This window comes from Paramormyrops kingsleyae, chromosome 4 (genome assembly GCF_048594095.1).
Source record: "Paramormyrops kingsleyae isolate MSU_618 chromosome 4, PKINGS_0.4, whole genome shotgun sequence".
NCBI classification, from domain to species: domain Eukaryota; kingdom Metazoa; phylum Chordata; class Actinopteri; order Osteoglossiformes; family Mormyridae; genus Paramormyrops; species Paramormyrops kingsleyae.
The window spans coordinates 39,992,854-40,018,383 of NC_132800.1; the positions used below are offsets into that span (position 1 = coordinate 39,992,854).

Below are 25,530 nucleotides of genomic sequence, written 5' to 3' on the forward strand. Positions count from 1 at the left end.
TCCTTATACTCAACTGGTTGATTGACTAAAATCCTTGGTCTGGATTTATACTTTCTGGACCTGAACTTTCCCACCTCTGTCTGTAATAGATTACTTTTGTGAGTAATTTCCCCAACACTGCCTACGCAGACATTTATCAAAGGTGAACCAAGCGCGAACGGATACAATTTGCACACGGATCGATCCCAAAATGCATTGCTGCCCTGCCTGCTGAATGGTGGCTTTTTTGCAAACCCACTTGTCTCATTCCTAAACTTGGGAAAACCGCTCCATGTAGCTGGGAAAACTTTCAAGTCTCCCTGGCTGTGGGGTGCTTCCCGCGAGTACCAACATCTGATTTTGGCTTTGGAATAACGTGCATTCGCTAAGTGTTCTGTGTCCTCCAGGTTTCTTGGCGGCAAAGCCCACTTGTTCTATTTGGGTTAACCGCTAGAAGACTGTGACCTTGAGTGTAGATAAATTAGTACGAATGTGGCCCTGCCACATCATTAGTTCAGAACAGATGGCCACCCTACTGAGCCAAGTGTTTACATGTTATTCGAAATACTAATTGCATTCAGTTGAATGTAATCTCATTAAATCATTAATACAGAGCATGTAATAATGAGGACTGAGTTGTTGCTCATCCTTAACGAAAAAGTGACCTGTCTCTGAACTTTCAGACTATAATTCAGTCTTAGTCTTGAGATTGTTTTGCGTGGGAGGGAGTGTCTGCTCACCCCAGTGTGGGTGAGGGGTGTTGTTCTACTCACAGGGACTCTGAGCAGCCCTCCGAGTTCCTCGCAGTCAGAAGACACCCCGAAACAGAAACAGGGGCTACAGCCAGCAGGACTGTCACCTGATAGCCCGAAGGTGCCCTGCTTGCACTCGTCGCAGCCTGCACCTCCCACATTGTCCTGGAAACACAGCCACGCTTGACGGTCAAGGACACGAGTCACATGACTCAGAGACAGAACCACAGTAATATGGAGGCGACTACTGACCGACACAAACACAAACATGGATGCTGCCTCATAACACAAAAGGGACAAAAACCCCCAGCATGGATATAGTCCCCCCGGGATGGACACGGTCACCCCCCCCCCCCCATTATAACAATTCTGAAGAGGTCAGAACCTTGCAGACACATTTTCCCTGCTCTTCACAGCTGCAGACTCCCAGCTCTAGGTCACAGTACTTCTCATGGGTGCCGTTGATGTTGCAGTTGCATGCAGTGCATTCTGGGAAGGCCTTGAAGCCCATGGCACAGCGGTCACACCGATCGCCGGAAAACTGTGCCTTGCAGGGGCAGTGACCGCTGGCGAGGTCACATTGGGAGCCAGAGGAGCCATCCAAGTGACAGGAGCATGGCTGGGGATACAAGTGACAGGGCATCTTGGGAATATGCAGCGAATCTCAAAACAATGTGTTAGATGCATTCTGTGAACACTTAAAACTGATAAACTAAGGTAGATTCATCAGTGTGAAATGCCTTCTGTTAAAATCAGATGAATCCCCATCTCTCCTGATTTTAGGCATTACAAATATAGCATCTCATTTAGACCAGGTGACCAACAGACAACCTTGGGTAGTTGAACACGTTGCACCAGGGGGAACTCACCTTGCAGCCTGTCACCGAGTTGTGCCCCCAGTGGTCCTTCTCACAATACTCACACTTCTCCCCCATAGTGTGGGGGGGACAGATGCACTCACCCGTCTCCTGGTCACAGTTTCCATGGGTGTATGCGCAGTTACATTCTGTCCAGGAAGAGCGACACACACACACACACCGGGGTGAGTGAAGCCACTAGGGGTGCTGGGGTCAAAGGTCAACTCCCTTCCACGGAGCGCCAGGGTGATGACGCCTTACCTGTGCAGCTGCCATTGCGAAACCCGTAATATCCGTGCTGGCAGTGGTCACATTTGTCCCCGGCCACTCCTGGGACACACTGGCACCGGCCTCCCTCGTCGCATTCCCTAGAGAGCGCCCCTGCCTCACTGCAGTTGCACTGCACACAGCCCAGCTCATGGCGGAGGCCATAGTACCCCGGCTGTAAGACACACCGAGCAGTCATAGGCCAGTCACCCCACGGCGGCACACTCCGGTCCCTTACCGAAGAGTGTCGCCATGGTGACATAAACTCGCCAGTGTTTCAAGACCAGTGGTCACTGTCCCCATGCGATTCTCGGGCTCCATGTCATTATCACCTTTGCAGAAAGAAGACTCAGCTCTGAACACCGCTGTTAAAGTTCCCTCCTGTCACAATAATCTGTAGTCTGAAGCTGAGGATTATGGGAAGTGCGAGCCCGTTCGGGCTGTAAGAAGGCAGGAGTTTGATCACATAAATCATCGAGCCACCTGCCGCGGGGAGGCGATAGGCAAGGTGGCAATTCTGGGAAGGCAGTAACCTAAAGCCTCAGCTAAGGCAGACAGAGGGCTGACGCAGACACCCTCCGGGGTGAGGAAACAGCATTAACCCCCCCAGCCACCCCCATCATTAGCAATAGGGAGCAAAACCAGTTGGGGATGGGGGGGGCAGCAGTGATGCCTTTCTGTCAGGCAATAGCACTAAAGCTGCCAGTGGCTTGTGGGCCGGGCCAGAACATCTGGATGGGGGTCTGAGGCATATCTGCTTCGTGGCCAAACCCGGGACAAGCAGCCTCGACTGCAGCCTCATCGCTCACACGTACCCCCTCCATCTACGCACGGAGAGACAGCTGGAGGGGGAGTGGGGGTGGGTTATGAATTATGAAGACATCCGCTGGCAGTTACCGCCAGCCAGAGTCACCCGGGGGGGGAGACGAGTAAAGATGCCGAGGCAGGGACAGCATCCCGCTGCCCGGGGGCTAGTGTCAGGGACTGGGGGGCGTATCAGAGGGAGACATGCGGCTCATTAAAGGGACGACACGAGGGCAAGGCCTGCACCTACCTCACACTGCTCACAGCTCACTCCCCGTGTGTTGGGCTTGCAGTCACACTGTCCCGTCCTCACATCACAGATGCTGGAACGGGACCCGTTTCTATGGCAGCGGCAGACTGGGGCGTGCGTGTGCACACACATAGACAAGGGGAACACAGATAACACACAACAGGATTAACCAATTTGGCTTCGTATCACATATCGACTCTGGTACTCCTGTCCAGACTGCAGTTCCGATACTCATTAAAGAATCCATGCTTATAGACAGAAGCTTCCAGACCACAGTAATTCCAGACCACAGTAGTAGTACCTTACCAAGGATTGTCACATTGCCGTTACACAGTGGTGTCCGCGCTGTCTTCATTCATTTATCTAACACAGCTCAGAATGTTCTAGGGTGTTCAGTATGCCAGCACAACATGAAAGGGTGCTGCTCTCTCATTTTACACTAGATGTCAGTAAAACATTACATCGGAAACAGCTAAACTGAAATAGAAATGAGTCAGTTGAATAAAACGGCTATTTATTGAATTAATACGCTGATCACTTAAGATGTGTTAAAAAGAACTGAGAATTTTTATCAGAGTTATCTAAAAGATGTCAGTTTATTTTACTGTATTACTAGAGCTACATATTGACATGAAGCCGCACTGCCAAGCTGTTGGAATGTTCCGGGTCTTTGTAGGATTGTCAACATGACCGTGTAGATCTGACATTCCTAAAGCCATTTACACAAACTAAAAAGGGGCCTCCCAGCAACTGAATGGGGAGCTTGGGAGGGGGCACTGGAATTTGGATATAAAGAGGATTATTCAGGCCCACAAGGTCAGTGTGAGCTGTCCCCAAAAAAATCCCCAGTTACAAATCAACCTCCTTATCCTCCGCGCCCCAGCAGGGAATCTGTCACCCAGTAGATAATCAGTGACCCTAACTCAAACTTCCAGTTTACTTTTCTTACCATTAGATGATTAATATAATAACTATTCGCTTAATATTTATGTGATTAATGGGAAGTTTCAGACTTGAATGACTGCAGTTTCATTAATCATCTTACTTGGTATGCATGTAATCAGGGACTTGCGCATGATTTCAGTGATTCTGCCACATTGTACGTAAAGGATTTTGCATTTCTGCTGGTCTTTCTCTCTGCTGTTATCCCTCACACTTCAACTACGGATATTGTACACACTCCAAGTGAAAAACGGTGTCGTAATGCACTGACTGGGGGATTGTGGGTTAGGGCACATTGCCCAGACTTACTCTGACAGTCCTTGGCCCTGATGGCATCGCCGTAGTAACCCTCCTGACAGTGCTCGCAGTGCCGGCCCATGGTGTGGCCCGTGCAGTTTAGGCACTCCCCGCTCACGGGGTCACAGTGGCCTGGCTGAAGCGGGTCAACGTTGCCGTTGCAGTCACAAAGCCGACACCCCTGGCCTGGCACCGAAGGGTTTCCATAGTAACCGTTGGCACACCTGGGACACACAGGCCATAAATATTTCCCACGTCCTGCATCTCAGATTTCTTATATTTCGGTCCCACGGCTCAACGACAGGCGATAAAACCTTCCTGCAGAGAATGATCTGGCCTGAATTATTGGATTTAAAGACGAAAAGATTGAAACTACTTGCGATTATAGTTCTGGGCTCTTATCTTATGTTACGATGACAGCATGGCTACAGAGATATGCCACCTCTGCACGTCTCGATCGATGAAAGGAGCCTTTCCCTGCGCACTTGTTCCGGCGTGCGTGCGAGAGTGTGTCTGTGACTGCTGGCGTGTGCGTGTGGTCCGTGTGCCTGCATACCTGTCACAGCGGGTTCCCGTGTAGCCCTGCTGGCACTGGTCACAGATCACTTCACCAGGCTGCCCCAGGTGGCACGTGGGGCTGAAACTGGAAGCGTAATGCTCAGCATTAACTGGCTGTGGGGAGAGTGTAATGACGAAATACAGAAGCATAACCACACACACAGGCTGTACGCTTTCACTTCACCTTTACAATACTGAGTTTGAACCTTTTTGAATATAGTGTATATTTTGCTGCATTTAATGGCCCAGTGGATTTACCATGTCCATCCATTTGCAGGCCATCAGAAAGCACACACTCAAACACTGTGGGCATACCAGTTCACACACAGATCCAGGGCAGGAATCGAACCCAAATCCAGCACTTGGTTCCAGTGCAATTTGGCAGCCAGTGCAAACCCATACCTCTACAGAAATACTAACACCTACACAGACTCTAGTCTGCTCCTCATGTAACCGATATTAGCCTCCACAATGGAAAAGGTTAACAGTGGCTGGCTAACATGCCAGCTCCTGAGAGCCTGGGGGAGAGACCTACTTGTTCGACACCACGGTAAGCGGGCAGGCACATCTCTGGCAGTCGTCCGGAGTGCCCTGGGATGGGTCTCCATAGAAACCAGGCAGGCACTGTTCACAGTGAGGCCCAGTGGTGTTGTGATCACAGCCCTGGGGAAGATTTACAGTCAGGGCGTATCTCTGACATCCTCTCACATAGACCTCTGGCTTCCATCTGCACCATAGCGACATGTTTAAGGAGAGTCGACCGAAGGGGATGGGAAGGAGCCACACAGGCGCCACGGGAGCAGATATTTCATGATCTGCCTGATTCAGATCAACATCGTCTTATCATCAACAAAAGGAGTTACAGGCTAGTTTTAACTGAATGATTTACACATGGTGCGGCAGCCCCAGCTAGATCATGAGGCAGAGGTGGGATGAGCAGATCTAGGAGAAGAGTACCCTCCCTTGGTCTTTAAATATGGTGTTTAGCTGCTTGTTTATGGGTGGGATCGTACCAAACAGATGCCGTTGGAGTCGCACTGGGAAGAGTGATCATTGCATTCACACTGCAGGCAATTGCCGCCAAACAGGATCCCCCCCACACGATAAAATCCAATGGTGCAGTCCTGAATGAGAAAAAAGCTGAATTTAAAAAAAGGCAAACTTCTCTGACATTAATCTTAAGATTTTCTAAATGTTGCTAACAATAACTGCCAGAGCACTATTTGTTTACTCAAATATGAGTCATCTTGTAGGTTCATTTATCAATACATATCTCATAATTATTAGTACAGTGTCTTTCAGTTCAAACATACAACTAGAGTGACAGCATGGATTGGATTAAAGGGTGACACTGGATTGGCCAAGACAGATGTCAGTCAAAGTCGGGGGAAAAGAAAGCTGGGTCTTACCTCACAGGACGTCCCGGTGTAGCCCCACGGACACTCACACTGTTCTACGTCACCAGCGGCGTGAGGCCTAGTGCTGATTGGATCAGCTATGTCGAGGGACACAGTGGCGAGTCTGGATGGGAGGGGAAACACAAACTTAAAAAAAAAAATAATAATAATAAAAGGCCAGCTGAAATTGAACAGGCTGAGTGTAGACAGATTGGTCTCCCAGCTCTGTGGGTCCTTTTCAATTAAATGAAACCAATGGAACAGAAAGGATGGGAGCAACACTGTGAAGAAGCCAAAGCGAGGCAGGCGCCTAGGCTATGAAATCAAACCCGCAGAGTAGCTGCGAGGTTTAATGACTCCTGTACACCAGCTATAAAAGACCCTCACCAAAGATATGAAATGAGCAGGAGACACAGGCCATGAAATGAGTCTTCTGAAAGAACCGTGAAACAAGCCTACAGAGGCTCATAAAAGAAACAGCCGTAAACCAGTCACTGAAATGGGCTCCTTTTGGGTCTCACCTCACGGTCCCCTCCGTACTGCCGTTGAAGCGTCCCCGCACCCGCAGCCCAGAAACATCCTCCAGGACCGTCATCAGCTCGTCCCTCTCGGCAGCTCTGCCCCCCTGGAGGCCCACAAAGTGCTGTGGCAGCACCTCCATGGTGACGCTCCGCTCCATGGTGGGCATCAGCAGCACCTCCTGAGTGGCTGCCTGCCGGAGAGTCCTCCCATTCCCCTGGGGGCGCCGGCGAGCTGACAGTCAGCTAGACTCAACCACTGACAAGCGTTTGTGCTCAAGGAGAATAAACCAAGGTTTTGGAGTCGTTTACAATATTTAGTTCTCGTGGCCTGGATAGTTATTGGGAATGGGACTGTCTATGATCTACTCAGATGGGACACTGGAAAGGAACTTTCTACTAACTAAAAATATGAAATTGCCCAATATATTTAAAATTTGTTAGTGGTCAGAATTTCAGAGGTATAAATGAATATGGCGTACCTCGATGATGACATCAAATTGAGCCAGGAGAGGCTTCTGTATACCACTCACGGGAACGTCGTAGGAAACCGTGTAGTTCAGCAAGCCACCATAAGCAGTCAGCTTGGAGTGGGAAGGAGAGGTGGACCCACGGTGGTCACAAGGACAGGAAGTGGTCACAGGGACAGGAAGTGAAAAAAAATGTTTTATAAAGGAAAACTTGCTAATTATCTCGGTTTTAATGTCAGCTGTACACATCTGTAGGATTCAGATTTACATAAACTTAGAAAGTCTGTGTTACATAGGATGTAGAAAACTAGAAAAATTTTAGGAATGCTTATTACGCACATCCCTAAAAAACAGAAAAAACTACATCATCTAGACCAGGGGTGGGCAATCTTATCCGCAAACGGCCGGTGTGTATGCAGTTTTTTTACTGCTATTCCCTAATTAAATTACTAATTAGAGGACTGATTGGCTGAAGAGTCCTCACACCTGGATTTGAACACCTGACCTACAGGTTAAACCTGCGTACACACTGGCCCGTGGCAGATAAGATTGCCCACCCCTGATCTAGATAGTCACGTTCTTCAAAAAAGAAAAAATAATAACCCATAATACCCCTCCCTCAATATGCAAAGCAAATGTCATGTATAATTGCAAGTTCAAATTGGATTAATTATCTGGGGGATCAACGTGCATACACATTAAGCACGTTTACGACAAGCGGATCATAATTATTTCCTGGCTCCCCGACATACACAGTTCCGTTGCACGTCAAGGCCGTGACCCATTAACCCAACACAGTCATAGAAATTTAAATTTTACGCGCCCCACTCAGAGTGGGGTACCTGTACCTGTGTATTTGTGTGTCTGCCAGGATGTGCTCAAGCTTTACCCCAAGCAGTAGGTTTTTACCTTGTTTCCCCAGAATGCACTGGGAGCAATCCAGGTGGACAGGAAGTGGAGGGCTTCACCTTCTGTGACGTTGATGTGATTGTTCTCCTCGGGGACCGCAGCCAGAAGATGCCATCCCTCCATGATCACCAGCTGCAGGGACATGGTACGTGTATTTTTCTTCCAAGGATGAGGCCCCTGGGTTACGTGATCGCCAAGCAGGCCCCAGTACCTGTGTGGTGGCCCACGGGATGCTCTCGCACACGTCCGACACGCCGAAGCAGAAACACTCGGTGCAGCCCTCAGGATTGCTGCCGCGCAGGTTGTAGTAACCCCACTTGCAGGCGTGGCAGTCGATGCCCATGACGTTTTCCTAAGGAAGTCATCGCAAAGCCCCATTACAGCCTCCCGGGGTCACATGAGGAGCCGCGTCTTCCCTCCCGCCTCCCTACAGCACCCATTACCTTGCAGACACACTCTTCACACGGGTCGATGTTGACGCTGCCGTCCAAGTTGCAGGTGCAGCGGCTGCATGCCGGGAAGTCCCTGTACCCGAAGGCGCAGCGGTCGCAGCGATCGCCTGCGAATCCTTCTCTGCACAAGCACTGTCCAGGCCACAGGCCTGCAGAATGAAAGACGAGTGGGTCTGCACCTTCAAGGACGGAAGCCCGGGCAACACGGCTACATCCCCTACGTCTCGTATAGTGAAAGCATACAAGACAAATCCCTGACCTTGTCCAGCCTTGGCTTGGTTGTCGTCCTTGACACAGCTGAGACTCTGTGACCCGCTGGGATCACAGTGACACTCCACACAGGGGTAGTCATCATAGGGGGAAACCTGCACAGGATAAACAAAGTGATTTACGCCTGAGACACCCTAATCCATCTATTCCAAATGGCCTCCATGACCACTTATCTGGTAGATGGTTGGGATGACCCTGAGCCATGCATTCATACCAGCATATTTCTATAAAATTCCATTTAAATGCATAGAGCGGTGTTTCCAAATCCGGTCCTTGGGGACCCACAGACAGTCCATGTTTTTGCTCCCTCCCAGCTCCCTACATTGCAGGAGCAAAAACATGGACCGGTCATGGGACCCCGAGGACCGGATTGGGAAAAACTGGCATACAGAGTTCATTCTATATCTCGCAAACTCTGAAACCCAGCAGCTTCGATGACAGTGAATGGTGCGTTATATTCATTTTTTGTTTTTATCATTCCACCGCTCCGTGTGTAGTTCGAAAGTGCGACACAGAAGCCTTAGGCTAAACCCACGGAACAGAGTCAAGCGCCTACCAGGTGGGGTCTGAAGAAGCCATCGGCACAGGTCTCGCAGTTCACTCCTGCCGTATTTTGCCGGCAACCGAGACAGACCCCGCCCCCAGAATAGTGACTGTGGGTGTTCAGGCTCATCCTGCGGTCAGCCACCGTCTGGTTGTAGTAGCAGTCATCCGCCTTGTTGTGACAGTTACACTCTGTGGAGCATCAGGGTCACAGGGTCAGCACAAAGTGACGTCGACCACAGGGCAGGAACGGAAACGTTGTCAACACCCAGGAGACACATCTAGACCAACAAAGGTTCTTAAAACTTCATTTCTTAATGTACCTCAGCAGTAGCATCAACCTTTACAGATACAGATAAAATGGGTTTTAGAAGTCCTGTGCTAAACCTAGTTGATTTATTAAAGGGCCAGTTTATCTAAATTATACTTTCCAACAGCTTTGTCATTCGTATTTATCTCTCATTTTTTCATTTGCTCAGGCGAACCCCCTTTGTGCAGGTAAAGGAACATTAGAGGTTGATTGCACTGCATGCTGAAGATAAAGAGGCTCCAGCGTGTTCGGGATCGCCGTGACTTACTCTCGCAAGTGTTTCCATCGGAGAGAGTTCCAGGTTGCCACGGTTCCTGGTGGTAGCCAGGGCAACACTCATTACAGCTCTCGCCACACGTATTGTGCTCGCATACGCACTGCAGCTTCTGCGGGGATGAAAAGGGGAACAGCGGATGTTTTGTTCAGACCCAGGGGGATATGTCATGGCCCATCTCAAAGCACTGTCAGCCCCCCCCGCCGCCGTCCGTGGATCCATTAGGGGCCAGCGAATTAGCGCTCCCCCACTCTCGTGCTCACAGACCTGCATGCACGCACACGTCCGTGGCTAGACGTGACGGACGAAGACACAGGCACGCACTGGGATGCGCGCACAGCCAAAGCTGTTTACTGCATGGGTTGGGAACACGTGGCGGGCACGGGGGGGGGGGGGGGGGCCGTGCGCCGCGGTGAACGCCAGGCCACTGAGCCATGCTCGTGCGCCGTGGAAGAACCGGAGGAGCTGCGGTTCGTTAATACCGCTAATTGACACAGATTAAATCGAAACAGGATCTGTAAACCAGTGGTCACAGGCTGGAGTATCTGCGACTGTGCAAGTCAACAGTTGAAGGCAATTTTTTTGTCATTATTCTCCTGTCCTGCTTTAACGTGGCAAAGGGCTATCATTAGGGGCATCCTGACACTGGTATTAAATATTTTACATGTATTTAGAAGACACTTTTATCCAAAGCGACATACACAACCAGTCAAAAGGTTTTGCACACCACAGGTTTTTACCACTTTTCCATTTATTTCATAAACTGCTGATTTCTTGTTAAGAATTGAAAAATAGAGTGAACAACTATAAATAAAACATATATGTCAGATATAAGTCAAATAAAACAAGTTTCTTTTATAACGGAAAGCGTACAGTATATAACACTGCATGTCTGACATCCTATTAACTGGTTGTGTGGTGATGGCGCAGTAAAATTATAGGCTGTCCTTTAACTTCAAATGCACTAGATAACTTTCATCCCATGAAACAGAGAAGCATTTAATGTCACTTGTGGAAAGAATGTCTTGAATTGTCCCTGATATTATAACTGCTAGAGGAGGTTACTTTGATGAATCAAAGATATGACATTTTCTTGCAAATAAAGGTTCTCAAACGGTGAACACACTGTAAATTTATTGGTTAGCAAAGAATATTGAGCGTACTTTTAGTAAAAGCGAGTAACACGCAAATGTAGAAAGTGGTTTGACTGGTAGTGTACATCTTTCTGAAAGCGAGGTCAAACAGCCCCCAGGGCAACTGGGCTCAAGGGCCCAACAGTGACACTGGGTGGGATTTGAACCTGCAAAGTTCCGATCAGAGGTAAAATGTCCTTACCCACTGAGCCACACATACAAAGAGTCAAACCAGGCAGTACCTGAAGGTTTTAGCAAAGAGTGATTTCCAAGGTGACAGTACCTTAGTGACGGGGTCCCACGGGCAGCTCTGGGCGTGTCCATAGCAGATGCACATCCCCCCCACCGAGATATCTTTGATGGAGTAGTAATACTGTGGACACGGATACGTGTGGTTAGGTGCAGAACCCCCACCATGCACTTCTCACTTCTCAGACCAAAAGGTCCATCGGTGAAGAGCAGAACTTTCACTCAAAGACCGAAAAATGACACACAAATTATTCACCTTCAGCTCAGAAACAAAATTATTAGCAGCAGTCATAGAATTCAAGGCAGACAGGAAACCTCTGGGTCAAAATAACTAGAAATATTTGTCAAAGTATTTATACTGGACCAACATTTTCTCCCTAACCAGTTTTGTTGTCTTATCATGTCCAGTAACCTTATTTGGTCTTCAGCAGAGTATTATTGTATTGCACGTAAGGTCAGACACTATTTCAGTGTGCTGCTTATGGTTTAGAGTGCTTTGTTTAATAATTTAGTAATGTTATTCATATAATCACAATAGTTTTTAAACGAGTCTTAAGCCTTCTTCCTGTAACCTTCTTTTTCTTTGAATATAATTGCAAACAAAAATGTTTCTGCATCCAATGGCAAGTGATATATGCAGGAGTTTGTTCCTGTTGTCCCCAGAAGCACCTCATTGTGGGAGGGGCCTGAACTGCAGCACGTACCCGCCGTGTGACAATCGGATCCACCTCCTTGGGGTCGCGGTAGCTGAGGGTCATGAGGTCGGCATTGAGTGTGCGGATTCTCTGTAGGCGCAGGCGGATGTAGCGGGCAGAGGTGAACTCCAGGAGTTCAGGGGTCAGGTCGTCGGCACTGGGTCGCCCATTCACCAGGGAGGTGTGTATCTGCAGGGGTGAAAAGAGAGCTGCTTAGAGGATGCCGTCCAAAAGCCGGCTGAGCCAGGTTCTGCCCAGTCATTGGCCCACAAAGATCTCACAATATCCACATCTATTATGTTCATTCCACATCTGAATTGTATCCAATAAAGTGGCTATGTGTTGGATCACCACCCATCTGGAACTGACAGGCTAAACACAGTTTAAAAGGAGCATAACCCTGCTATTTACAGTAATTATGTTAATATGACAGCAGGGGGCGCTATTTGCAGTTCAATAACAGCATGATGACAGCATGCAGGGACGGGTTGTACCTCGCCGTGCTCCAGTGGGACCAGGCGTGAGTAGTAGGAGGTGCAGATGACCTCGTCATCCCTCTTGTAGGTGGGGGGTCCGATGCGGGGGGTGACGTTATAGCGGGTCAGGCACTCAGTATCGCTGATGGCATAGTACTGCCAGGGATAGTACTGCATGCCGTCCAGAGAGCGCTCCAGGATCCAGTTCCCGGGCCGTGGTGAGTTGGCTGCCTTGATGATGACATAGGCCACCTGGAAGACCTGGACACATGGGTGTGGACACAGTCACTCAAGGATGCCTTCTCTGGTGGGGGGGGGGGGTGACCTTGGTCTGGGGATCACTGGTCTCTCACACTTTCATATTTAATCTGCGGCCGTGCTGATGCAAGCAGGGCTGGACTGGCCATCTGGCATACTGGGCGATTTCACAGTGGGCCAGCTGCTATGTGGGCTGTTACCGTGGAAGACCCCAAAGTCTGGGGTCGATTTTTAATCTCAGTGCATGGATGCAAGTAAGATGGCGGAAACGGAGACGGGAGAAAAGTCCGGAAACTGGCGGTGATACAAGCCAGCATGGTGGCCACATTCAGCCACTGCATGTCCCAATTGCACCCCCCCAGATTCACCCCAGGTTTCTGACACACTTCTCATTTTAAAATTCCATACCTTTCCAGAGTTACATTTCCAGACTCTGCAAGTATTTTGACATTTCATGACGCAAGTACATTTTAAAATCTATATGTTACATGCATGATGAGTTGGCATGCAGCTGAGTTGCATGTATGTAGTGAGTTGCATGCATGTTACATACATGTAAATTCTAGCAACTGCAACTATTAAAAATCTAACCCCTGCACTGATCGAAAAATGCATCCTAGATGGCATCCCTTCTGCCGTCTCCCCCATGTTCAAAACGTCAAACAAGTTTACACATACAACCCTGTCATCTCGTTCTCCTGATGCCAATTAACCTAATTAATCATGAGATATTCAACCAGTTTGTTTTGCTTTAGCATTACACAACATTTTTAGTTTTTCGTTGCCCCTTTCCCAACTGTTTTGAAATGTGTAGTTGAAATCAAATTCAAGTTGGGCATACATTTGTCATAAAACAATGAAATTACTAAGTTTGATATGTTGTCTTTGTTCTATTTTCAATTAAATAAGGGTTAATATGATTTGTAAATCATTGCATTCTGTTTTATTTACATTTTACACAATGTCCCAACTTTTTTGGAAATGGGGTTGTAATTTGCATTTTGATTTCCGTTCACATTTGTTATCCTTAGCTAACCAATTATAACATTTAGGATTGCCAATCAAGTGAAGATATGCATTTCCACATTGTGAACGTTGTAAATCGTAAGGTAGCCTACATCAATATTTCCTGCTGGAGATTAATCAAGTGTGGACCCCCACAGACACACCTGGGTTTGGGGCACCGCTCTATGCACATTCTGGTGCTGAAAACCTGCTTACATCAGTGATTTAATCAAAAACATGAAGAAGTAAATTCAGATGTTTTTTTAGAATACAGACGCTCCTCTGCTTACGAACTTTCAACTTACATACTTTCAGACATACGAACGAAGAGGACTGTAAGTCCAAATTGTGTTTGTTGGGCTCCTGTTTCCTGTGCGCAACATCAATGTTTTTTTCTGCACGCCAATTCAGCCTAGTACGACTTCTGGCCGCTACTCCCGCCATGCAGCAGCGTAGCGTGCGAACTCCCAGCATCCTAGTTCTTTGTACTTGCGTATACCCTTAAAATGATATTGAATAACGACTTACGAACATTTCAAGTTACAAAGGGCTGTTCGGAACGTAACTAGTTCGTAAGTAGAGGAGCGTCTGTACATAGTAGGCCAGTTTGTGACAATAGCATGGAAACACCAAAATTTTTTCCAAGTTTCATTCCTTTTTCCATACTTATCCAGACTTGGAAAACACCAAAAGCAAATTCCGTACTTTCCCATACTGCATAGGAATCCTATACCTCCGAGGCAGGAAGTGGCCCTGAACTGTTCAGTGATACACCAGGGGCTCCTTGGTGTAGATGCTCACAGACACCGGAGAGCCCCCCATGCAAGCCAGGAGCCAAATTCCCACCCCCACAAGTCCCAATCCACTTAAGCCCACTGCACCCTAATCTGAGGGGGCTGCATTGTTCAACTCTGCACTCTGTCAGCAGTATGTGATGTGGACATTTGGTCTATGACCAGGGCACCACAGAGTTCTGCTTCCCCCCTCCTTCCCGAGTGCTGGGGGCGACTGTGCTGACTAAGCCTCGGGTTCCGTTTCAACGAGCATTCCAGACAAGCCCAGCCTCTGTAGGCCTGCTCTGGCTGGCTGTGATGAGAGGAATGACAATCACTTCCAAGCCTTTGTGGGGAGGCTCGAATTTCTCACTGCATGAAATGCATCAAACTCAGCAGTGAAATGAATGAATGTATCCTAGTGCCAGAAAAATCACTTTATCGAAAAAGCCATAAATTCACATCTTGAAAACCTAGGCAGAATCACCCACTAACTCTACATGGAGGATTTTCACTGATCGCTTCCATATGGAAACAGAACCTTCAAAGAAACCGGCGTCAGCAGTCAAAACGCCTGTCTACAAAGTTCAAATCAGTATTCACTGATTCATAAAACGTTTCTTTCAGTATTTTGTCAAAATTTACATTATTTAGCTTTTTGTTTGTTGGTTACTAAGCAATGCATGCTGGGTAAATATTTACTCCATAAACTTGCCTTGTTCTGTGTTTAATCTTTAATCTTTCCATAAGTCAACGCTGCGCGGCCTTAAACGTACATTTACTTTGTGTCGGAAGCTAAAATTAAAATAAAAAACCACTGAATCGTCCTTTCAGGTATATTATAAACACTACAATTACAGGCCCTTGTTTTGTACTTTCCCAAAAACTACTTCTGACAAAATAATTATTTTGATCTAATTATATATTATTTCTTTCTTGTGATGTAACTGGAATAATGCCACAAAAAAGGAGGAGCCTTGTTGGCTCTTGAAATGCATATGCATTTGTAATCATAAATCATTTCCAGGAATCGTGAAAATAGCTGCAATTCGGATTATCGATACTGTTCTGCATTAAGCTGCGTCTGGGTTTATCGCACTCACTGCCAGGGTCAGGCTCACACCGAAGGTGATAAACGTCACCTCAGGCTAGCGGATCCTTCCTCAGTGGGGTCATGGTGTCCGGCAACTGCAGAAGCGATTCCGTAGCATGTGGGCCGAACAAAACGCCGCACGGCAGCACGTTGGAAAAGACCTGCCACACAGCGGCGCAGTGAACGCCAGCTCATCGAGAAAGGCAGTGGGACAAAGTGATGGATCTGTTGTTAACCACCGTGGGTAATTCAGCCATGCCGGATGGAACAGTAAAACCCTTTCAGGCTTGTAAGTGGTGATTAGAGGGTGGGATTGGGCTTTGAACCAGGCCCTGGGGTTAATGAGGGAGTTATAGCAACACAGCACCATGAACTGGGCTGTAATACCAACCACAGGGACATGGAAGAACCTTTATTCTTTCATTAAGTCAGTTAAAATGATGTTTCATCTATTTTACATTGTCTGCAGCTGGCCAAACGTGTACGCTGATGAATTATCAGTATTGGCTTCGCTGTAAACTTGAAATAAAAGGAACTCTAAACTAGGAAATCCCAGAAACATTAGGAAGCAAAAAAGCTTGGAGCAGCCAAATAAAGGATGCCCTGCATTTTGTGTATGTTGGGATTACCCGCATGTTTGAGGGTGGAGTTGGGAAAACCCTCAGGTTTGAGTGTGGAGTTGGGATTGCCCTCACGTTTGAGTAAGGAATTGGGAACGCCCTGAAGTTTGAGTATGGAGTTGGGATATCTTCAGGTTTGAGTATGGAGTTGGGATCACCCTGAAGTTTGAGTATGGAGTTGGGATATCCTCAGGCTTGAGTATGGAGTTGGGATCGCCCTGAAGTTTGAATATGGAGTTGGAACATCCTCAGGTTTGAGTATGGAGTTGGGATCACCCTGAAGATTGAGTATGGAGTTGGGATATCCTCAGGTTTGAGTATGGAGTTGGGATTGCCCTGAAGTTTGAGTATGGAGTTGGAACATCCTCAGGTTTGAGTAAGGAGTTGGGATCGCCCTGTAGTTTGAGTATGAAATTGGGATATCCTCAGGTTTGATTGAATACAGAGCAGCTCATCCTGTGGGGACCTTCCCTGTCTGGGCACAGTGTGCCCGCCTGTCGGGGGAGGGAGAGACCACTCCCTGCTGTGGCACATTCCACATGTGTGATGTGGAGCCCCCACCGAACTCAGTGATATCAGCCTGTTCACAAGGCACCCACAGGAGAGAAACGGGGGGGTAAGAGGCGAACAGCGATGGGTGGAGGTATCGGGAAATGGTCACGCACACAGGGCTCTTCTGGCACTCTGCCTGTCCATTATCTGAAGTGTGGGGGGGGGGGCAAACAGGACGCCATTTGGAGCACTCATCCTGCCTGCCCACCCAGACAGATCAAATGCACAGCGCCTGGAGCTAACAGCGCTTCTGGGCCGCCCAGTGGAGCCCTCCCCGTGGGCCAGCTGTGTTGTCTTACACCTCCTGGTTTCACAGCCATCTTAGGCCTCCCTATGGGCTCCATAACAGGGTCCAGCTCCCTGTCCCCCAGTAGATGGCATGCACACCACAGTCGTGGATTTTAAAGATCAGGCAAATGCTGGCTCAGTACAAAATAATGGAATTTTTCCAGTTGGGTGAGGGGGCTTTTGGGCCTGGTACCCCCCCCTCCCCCACCACCATACAGCCTAACAATGCGGTAGCTCATTACTGCTTCCCCTACAAACACCCACCACTCAGCTACACGCCAGCTCATCAGTCAGAATTTCTTTGGTACGGAGAGCCAGAGCTGAGAATTACTGAAACGGAAGAAGATACTATCATTTCAATTTCAATGGACAAGTGGAGATGAGTGACTTCTATCTGATTCTTTCCAGGAGCACCAGTTATATTCAGGATCTTATATGGCCATTAGCCAACTCAAAGTGAATGATCAATTCAGTCCAAACAAAGTAAGGAAGCCATCTAGAGCAGGGGAGATCTCCACAGATACACACGTTTCAATGGCCGAACCAGCAACACTTTCCTAATGAGCTTGGCGGGAATTTCTACTCTTTCATTTCCGGTGAAGTTGCGTTCCCCCATCAACGTTGAAACACCACCGACAGTCACCCTTGAGGGTTCATGGTGTGTGAAGCCGGACCGCAGCAAACAGGTCACACGGTTCCCCGCTTCCCAGGACGGGGCAGGATTAAGCACCAGAATTCAGCCGCGATGAAGCCGGCGGCTGTAAACACCTACAACAGACGGGCCGATTTCACCTCACCGCACCAATACACCAAGATTCACCACCAGCGCTGTTGTGCCTGTGTCTGCACTTATCCCGTCCCACCGATCGACCCCCCCCTCCCCCCACCAGTGGCTGCCCCTCCACCGTAACACCCAACAGCCTTTAATTGCTCCAGCCTCAGCCCCGCTACCTTTTGCCGCTCCAAGGAGCAGCCCCAGTTCACATGAAGGTACAAATTAGCGAGCATGCAGCTCAGTACAGACACGTCTCCGCACTGGCCAATGTTGGGCCGCCCCGGATGTGTTTTAATGACCCTTACTGGCATGTATGGGGGGGTACCAATGACAGTGAGAGCCAGCCCCCTGCATACAATAGCATTGTTAAGCAACGTTCACATCTGCAGGTAAATGCAAAAGTGAGCTTGTTGGCACATCTCTAATGCACCATAATTTACCAACCGGGAGCTCTGAGATGCAATTAACAACATAATTATATATTAATCGGGAAGTATATGATAAACGTCTTTAAACGGTGGGGCGGCGCAGGGCTCAGTGGGAAGCACTGCAGCCCGACTCCTCCAGGGCTGGAAGATGGATGGATGGATTTTTTAAAAATTAAAAGAACCAAAAAAAAAAAATGTAGTTGAGTCTTGAAATAATCACCCTGCAGACAAACCCTTTCTCATCTTCCGTAACTGTAATCCTATCAGACCAAAACATACTGCACGGCTACAGCAAGAGGCTCCAAAATGAAATCTTATCTGGAAATGAATCCTGGTACCAGGGGCAAATAAAAGAATCCACTCTTTAATAACTCTCCATTTAATCTACAACACCAAAGCGGCACGTTTATGCACGTATGTCGGGAGTGAGGGTGGATTTTGACCCACGGCGCATATCTAGGAAGATGTCTTCATCTTAACAGCTGGACATCACCGAGACTCCTTGAGCAGTGAGAGATCCCCCCTCTGAATGGGGTATCCAAACGGCCAAACACCCTGCTCTCTCTCTCTCTGGCCCCTCTCCCACCCCAAGGCCTGTATACTGGTTTACAGTAACCAGTTCAACAATCACGTGGGAATTACCGGTCAGGGAATCACAGGCCAATTCTGGCCCATGACTCGTTCAAATATTTGCTCCCCCCCCCCTGGTAATGTTTATGTGCCTTACAGGTTTCTGCTGTTTAACCAGCTGGGAGGTTTACAGCCTTAACACAGTGGTGATGATGAGACAATCTTCGGAGGCTCGGCATGTACCTGCCTCAACACTAAACCTCCAAACAGCCTGGCGGTCACCGTGGCTGGTGCAGCCGGGTGGGACACGCCGCTCGCATTAAGCGACTTCAAAGGGACCAAGGTTGCCCAGAATAGTGGATAATGGGCAGAAATGGCGGCAGCATCATAACATCCATTAAAGCTCTGAACGTCTCGTTCTGATCCACAGAAGCTCCTGTATCTCTGAGTGGTAAGCAGAACGATCACACTGGAGACAGCAACCAGTTTAGTAAACTGGTCTTTCCAAATGTCTAACCAGCACTAGGTCCATCACTGATCAAATATGTTAATTCATTTTGAAAACTTAAATAATCTGAGTAAATGAAGCTGAAATAGTTGGAAGTGTCACCGTCAGAGAGCATCTAGATTAATAGTCGATGGTGTAAGAACTCTGAGGTGTTAAAAAAAAAACAGCACCAGCAGTAAAGTGCTTGAGATATTATTGGTCAGAATCATTTTGCAAAAATCAGCTTCAAACATGGGTAAAAAATGCAGGTGGTAAAAACTCGATGGGTGTGTGTTCGCCTTGTGAAACACTGATGACGATACTATAACAGAGGAGTTTCCATGAGTCCAGACTACCAGCTGCACCTAAGGATATGTAGGGGGCGGTGGTATTTTCCGCACTGAGGGGTCCGTCTGAGGCTTGCCCCCAGGCCATTGTCTGGTAGCTCGTCAGACAAAGGAAAACCAGCTGCTACAGCAGAATATGCACAGGAACAGATCTGATAAGAGAGTGAGGCTTCTGGAAGCCCAAAGGAGCTTAAGCCCTTCTCCAGTAGAAACACCCAGCTGTATTAAAGCTTAAAACAGCAAGCAGGTTCAGATAAAATCACCCAAAATAGTAAGGGTGTGTCAGCGCGAGGCCACGGCCATCCTACCTGCCGCAGATCCAGCGTGATGGTGACCCAGTGGTACTGACGGCCATTCTTGATGCTTGGACTCTGCCACCAGCTGTTGGTGCCATCGATGGCGTGGGTGATGGGATGTTGCTCTGCTTTTGGGGGGGTGCCGGGCAGCCGTTAGCATGTAGCTCATTAGGACTGGGAAACTGAACATCTCATTTGTTTATACACCACAATGTTTAGTGTTTCTGCTTGAAAATACTCATTAGGTTGACGCCCAACCCATTGTTAGCGTGACTGCTAATAGAAGCAAACAGGGGCTGGCAGAAATGTTACTTTTTCAACCAGCACAGTCTTTTTCCAAATGGGGCCCGACCCATGAAAGAAACCATGAGAAAATCGATGACACACCTTTGGGGTTGGTGCTGTTGCTGTCGCAGATCCGGCACTGTGGGTTCCGGATGCGCCGGCCGGGAACGTGTTCCACCAGCTTGCAGTACATCTCAGGCCCGAGCTCGCCGCACGTGGCATTGGTGGAGATCTCGGCGTTGCTGGCCAGGTTGAGAATGGCTGGGAAAAGGCCTGGGGAGGAGAAGGATATGTCTCCAGGCCATGCACAGGCTCCACAGCAGTGCAGTCAGACCACGAGGTCATGTCTTGCAGCTCACGGTGAGTTCCATTTGAACTCGGAAGTTGGAATTTCCAACTTCCTAATCGGGTGGCTGTGGTCTTCATCAACAGAAGTGAAAGCTGTAGCTTTATACTGTTTATTAACACTTAAGTCTTATCTGTGGTTCATTAAATCGGTCGTACACACAGTACTGTCCACCCGCTATCTGTAGATGTGTTGCTACGGGTGTCTGTATATGCCAAAACCGAGTAATGCTAACGATGGCTAACAATTAACTGGGATAGAATTGTTTTCGCTCAATGGCTTTCTGCTTGTTATGCTGGAACGCGCGTAGCTTGAGTGTGACGTCATTCCCAGCTCCAGGTCAATGGAGACACACCATTACTGTCAATATACTGAAGCACACATCTCACATCTATATTGGTATCAACACTATTGGTACAAGCAAGTAGGACAGGAACCCAGGAAACTCAGGAGATTTACGGTTAAGCCCTGACCTCCACACTTGAAACCACAACCCCTACTCCCATCATGTACAACAATGACAAAAATATATAGAAATAAGTGAGAAAAAAATCATGACAGGAGACAAAACCATCAAAACTGTACTCCATAATGCAGGTTTTTTTTGTAATGCAATCCATTTGGGCACCATCTGAGCATGGCAGACTTTTAAAACGTTGTCTAGACTAAGCTATTATGTGTGGTTTCTCTGCGTGACTCATACTGTTTCAGAGGAGAGCTTTGAAGACCTCAGGAAAGTCGGGAACCTACACATGGATGTGCTGTGTTCGGCATGGTGACTGAATATTGCTCCTAAGAATTGATTTGCCCAGATAAAAAAAAAACTTTTTAAACCTCTTTCTGCATTTAACAACACTTAAAATGTCTGATCAGCCTCGTCTTCAAAGTTCCTTTGAAAGTGTGTAATCAGGTGGGACATGGCAGAGGTCACAGAGCACGGGGGGCGGGGGGGTGGGGGGGCTAAATTGTTTGTGGAATCTTCCATCTGCTCCATCCCGGGGGGTGAGAAGCCACGCTGAATGTGTGAGAATATCAAACAGCCAGAAAGCAAAAAAAAAACAACGTCCTCACACGGTAGGAGGTGAAAAACAAGAAGAGAATATAATGGCCGTATTAATATGGTAAGGACAGAAGCAGCGGGGGTCACATCTGTATGACGGAGCCCTCAAACACAGTAGTTAGAGCCAAGCACACCTTCCTCACCCCCTCCCCAGCACCCTGCCCCCCCATCTAGGTAAAGACCCCCCGAGGGAGAACTCATCAGCACCCTTCCACTGCTTTTCAATTTGCACGCTTCCTCAAAGCAGGGCTCTTCTTTGAAGATACCTCCTCCTCCACCGCTCCCCCCCCCCACAAAGACTTTGCTCTGTCTTCCCTTCACAATGGGTGCCTCTCAATCTGTCCACCCTAGATGCTTACTGATAAGCCAAAATCAGGCTCATATCGTCTCCCATTCAAATGATCCTGCAGGAATTTGCCTCACAGTGGAGCGATTTACATCCCAGAAACTGAAAAGAAAAAAAAAGAGAGAGAATGGAGAAACAGGAAAATGCAGCTGAAGCGCTGATACACTCATGGCCACAAGACAGACGAGAAGCATCTCATTAATGGCAGAAGCGAGTCCCGTCCTGCAAAACAGAGGCTGCATCTAATGCTCCTAATTATCCACCTTGTTACTGTTTTTTCTGGGAGTGTATATGGAGATCAGTGGGGGTCATACATAAAGACTGTCCCTGAGAGATTCTCCTTGGGGGGGGGGGGCATCTGAAAGTCTGAAGTACAGATAAATAGGCAGACGACATGGGGAACTGTTGTAATCATCGGGGGCAAAGGCAGCTTTTGCATGACTGACAGAGCAGACTGCTGACTGGGGTGATAAGCGGCCGCTGTGAGAAACAGAAGCAGCTAATACACATAATATAATATATTATATGGTTACCTCGCTAGTGTTCAAATGCCTTCTCCATGCGTATCCACGCGTGTCACATAATTTTTAATCAGTAACTAAGTTTGCCTGGCATTTAAATACAGACCTATGCAGAGCCGAGCAGGAGCGTGTTAAACGGTCTCCACAAACTCCACAAACGAAAGGAGTGCTGGAAGACGAAAGGAGTGCTGGAAGACGAAAGGAGTGCTGGAAGACGCCATATAACAGATAAGTAACATTTACTGAAGGGTAAAGGGCTGTATTCCCAAGGTACCAATAGGTCCTGCTGACATTGGCTCTGAGACAATGGAGAGAAAGTCCTGTGAAGACATGGGGGGGTCATCTATAAATCACAGCCCCTCCCCCAATCCTGTAAGCCTCCAAAGCCAAACCCCACCCCCTTCCGCTGCTGTTGTTCCAGGTGATCAGGCTGCTGGAGAAGGTCACCACACAGCACCTGCTTTTTCAGCCTTATACCAATAAACGTAGCCCACCCCCCCTCCCCTCCCCCCCACCCCAGAGGAAGCCAAGCAGTGGGGGTGTTCAGTGGGAGGGAGAGTTACAAGTAACAGATCTGGTACATTTCACATGAAGCTAAAACAAGAGAGCAGCTAAATCCGAAGAAATTAAACGCGGCAAAAAGATGGGAAAGAAACGTCATAAAAATGACAAACAGAGCATGTGTCCCTTTCCAGAACTACTGAAAAATACTGTGCCACCCCCCAAAAAAGACCTCTTAAGACTCTTAAGAAACAGCAACGTACATACAAATAGTTCTGTGCCACTTATAAAAGAATAATTTTGAATATCCCATGGCACAGAAACAGTGGCATCATGATATGGATATAAAAATTTCCAAATGATTGATTTTCTTAATTTTATTTCAGGTGGCACCAACCAGAAATTGCACAACATCGGATCCGGTGCACTTTAATGGGCACTTTATGACTGTATGTGTCCCTCTGCGACGTAATTCTGTGAGCTAATGACTTATTTGTGAAAATGAGCGGCACGAAACAAAACGAGATGGCTTCACGTACTCCTCGTAGGTAGTTATGCATCGAAAAAACAGCAAACCTTAAGAAACATAAAACAACCCCCAACCTCCCCCCAACACTAAGGAGTGTTTGCGAGCGATTATCCCCTGACTGGGAGTGTAACTATGCAGCAGTGTTTAATGTCACCTAGAAAATACTTCAAGATCAGGACGAAGGATTCCTCTGCCGAAAGGTGAGTGTGCTGGGAAACGGTTTGTTTTTCATTCCCTTGCATTGTCTGCTTGCTGCCCAGCAGACCCCAGGGGTCAGCGTCCCTCGGACAAACCGCTATCATATTTCAGCGCCGCAGAGCCGGGGCTGATCGTGGGGGCCACCTGGTGCATAATAGGAGGCTTCAACAGCCCAGTCACTGAAGGCACCTGCATCAGTGCAGGAGAGATCTGAGCTCCCTAGCTGCCTATTAGCTGGACCAGGTCGGACATAATATAGGAATTCCACCAGAGTATTACAACCTTCAGACGAATGATTGAACGTCTCCTCTCAGACAGTGAGAGAGCTGTGCTACCCCTTACAAGCAGCAATAACGCCAATCGCTATCAAAATTTTAACAGGAAAATATCACAAGTCCTGTTAGCAACACTGCGAAATTCTTATTTCACAGGGAAAAAGTCATGCATAAATTAAGCAACATGACAGGGCTCAGCTCAACAGTGGTTAAAAAATGAAGGTTTAAAATGACAGCAAAAAGAAACACGAGCGTCTCTAAGACGACTCACATCATTTTCATTATCCGTTCCTCTTTACACATCCCCTTTTATTGACAGTCATTCTCCGCTCCGTCGTTCTAAACCGCAGGAAGCCGGCACCCCCACACAAAGCCGGCACAGGAAGAGAGCTCGATCCATGCTGTGCGCTGGAAAGGCCAGCGAGAGCGGGCTCTGCTCTTCTGGTCAGCTCACAGGGTCATGTCGCCTTTGCCAGAGAAATGCAAATGCACGAAACTGGTGTTTTTAAAACCTCGGTACCATACCATGCACTCACATAACTGCTTTGTAGGGTCCTCTGCTCAACAGTTTAGCAGATCAGCGATAATCATGCACCCAGCCCTCAGGAAAAATCCCTAATCCACCCATAATTCAACCAGGGAAATGAATGAGCGTGTGACATGGGACGTCTCGGCCTGTAAAGATCTCTGGGGACATTTTTGCGAGGTATAATGTCCTTATGTGATCTATACTGCACTCGTTCTGAACGAGTCTCCCCCTAGTCACCCATTCACACCATCTGAGGAGGTGGCTTTCCGATCGATACGGGGTGCTGTTACATAAGGAACACGCCTATCAAGATGAATGACAGCAGAGCATAAGGTTTAGCATAAAGGGATAATCGGCCTGCGTAATTAAGGGCAGGGGCTACAAAGTAGAGCCAAGAAGTGAACAGCAAGAGCCCAAACCTAACCCAGCTGTGCGTAAGCCACAGCCTCACAAAAATTCCGTCGTCTTTGAAACACAAACGGCAGAGGTCAGGACCATCCGCCTAGAATCTTTCTCTGGCGGGGGGGAAAAAAAACAAACCAAATGAATGACAATAAGCGGTGCCAGATTGTCCGGAGCCCTAGGGGAGCCAGACGCAGTCTCGGCAGATAAGAGCGGCAGAGAGAGAGAGGAGCCTGAGGTCTGGACGGAAAGGAGGAGTTCTGCAAGGGAGCTGTTCATCTGACCTGAATGGAGCACGGGGGGAGATTAGGGGAGATCCTGAACGAACAAGTAGAAATCAAAAGCAACTGAGTCAACTGTGACCCCTGACCAGGCCTACATAGGCATGAGGCATCGCAGAGGCTCCTGTGGTTTTCTAATAACCGGTGTTCAGCAGAGTAGCGGGCTGTGAATATAAGGCACACGGAGTAGTCAGGGGGGTGTGCGGCTTGGAGTGTTAAGCTGCTGTGCCTGTGATTGGAAGGTTGCCGGTTTGAATCCGTATGGGGCAGCAGAGAGCTTTCACCGCTGAGCAAAGCCCTTATAACCCCCCAGCCGCTGCAGGCAATGGCTGACCCTGCTTTCTCAAAATTGTATTTTTTGGA

General features: G+C 48.1%; 1 protein-coding gene across 2 annotated transcripts in view; it reads right to left on the bottom strand.

Moving 5' to 3' along the window:
* The window catches only part of lama1 (laminin, alpha 1), a 46,410-nt gene that overhangs the window by 19,090 nt on the left and 1,790 nt on the right, over positions 1–25,530 (bottom strand). The window contains exons 2-24 of one of the 2 annotated variants that reach the window (XM_023822884.2): positions 20,282–20,452; positions 19,907–20,019; positions 12,421–12,663; positions 11,936–12,115; positions 11,266–11,355; positions 9,844–9,961; positions 9,279–9,457; positions 8,712–8,817; positions 8,444–8,601; positions 8,212–8,352; positions 8,001–8,132; positions 7,104–7,205; positions 6,625–6,839; positions 6,116–6,227; positions 5,720–5,830; positions 5,242–5,369; positions 4,705–4,791; positions 4,161–4,372; positions 2,910–3,016; positions 1,850–2,030; positions 1,601–1,737; positions 1,117–1,350; positions 753–896 (exon numbers count right to left, since the gene is read on the bottom strand). In XM_023822884.2, the coding sequence (XP_023678652.2) occupies positions 753–896; positions 1,117–1,350; positions 1,601–1,737; positions 1,850–2,030; positions 2,910–3,016; positions 4,161–4,372; positions 4,705–4,791; positions 5,242–5,369; positions 5,720–5,830; positions 6,116–6,227; positions 6,625–6,839; positions 7,104–7,205; positions 8,001–8,132; positions 8,212–8,352; positions 8,444–8,601; positions 8,712–8,817; positions 9,279–9,457; positions 9,844–9,961; positions 11,266–11,355; positions 11,936–12,115; positions 12,421–12,663; positions 19,907–20,019; positions 20,282–20,452 (3,401 nt within the window). Of the gene's footprint in view, positions 1–752; positions 897–1,116; positions 1,351–1,600; positions 1,738–1,849; positions 2,031–2,909; positions 3,017–4,160; positions 4,373–4,704; positions 4,792–5,241; positions 5,370–5,719; positions 5,831–6,115; positions 6,228–6,624; positions 6,840–7,103; positions 7,206–8,000; positions 8,133–8,211; positions 8,353–8,443; positions 8,602–8,711; positions 8,818–9,278; positions 9,458–9,843; positions 9,962–11,265; positions 11,356–11,935; positions 12,116–12,420; positions 12,664–19,906; positions 20,023–20,281; positions 20,453–25,530 lie in introns of both variants that reach the window. The other variant, XM_023822883.2, reaches the window with a different exon arrangement.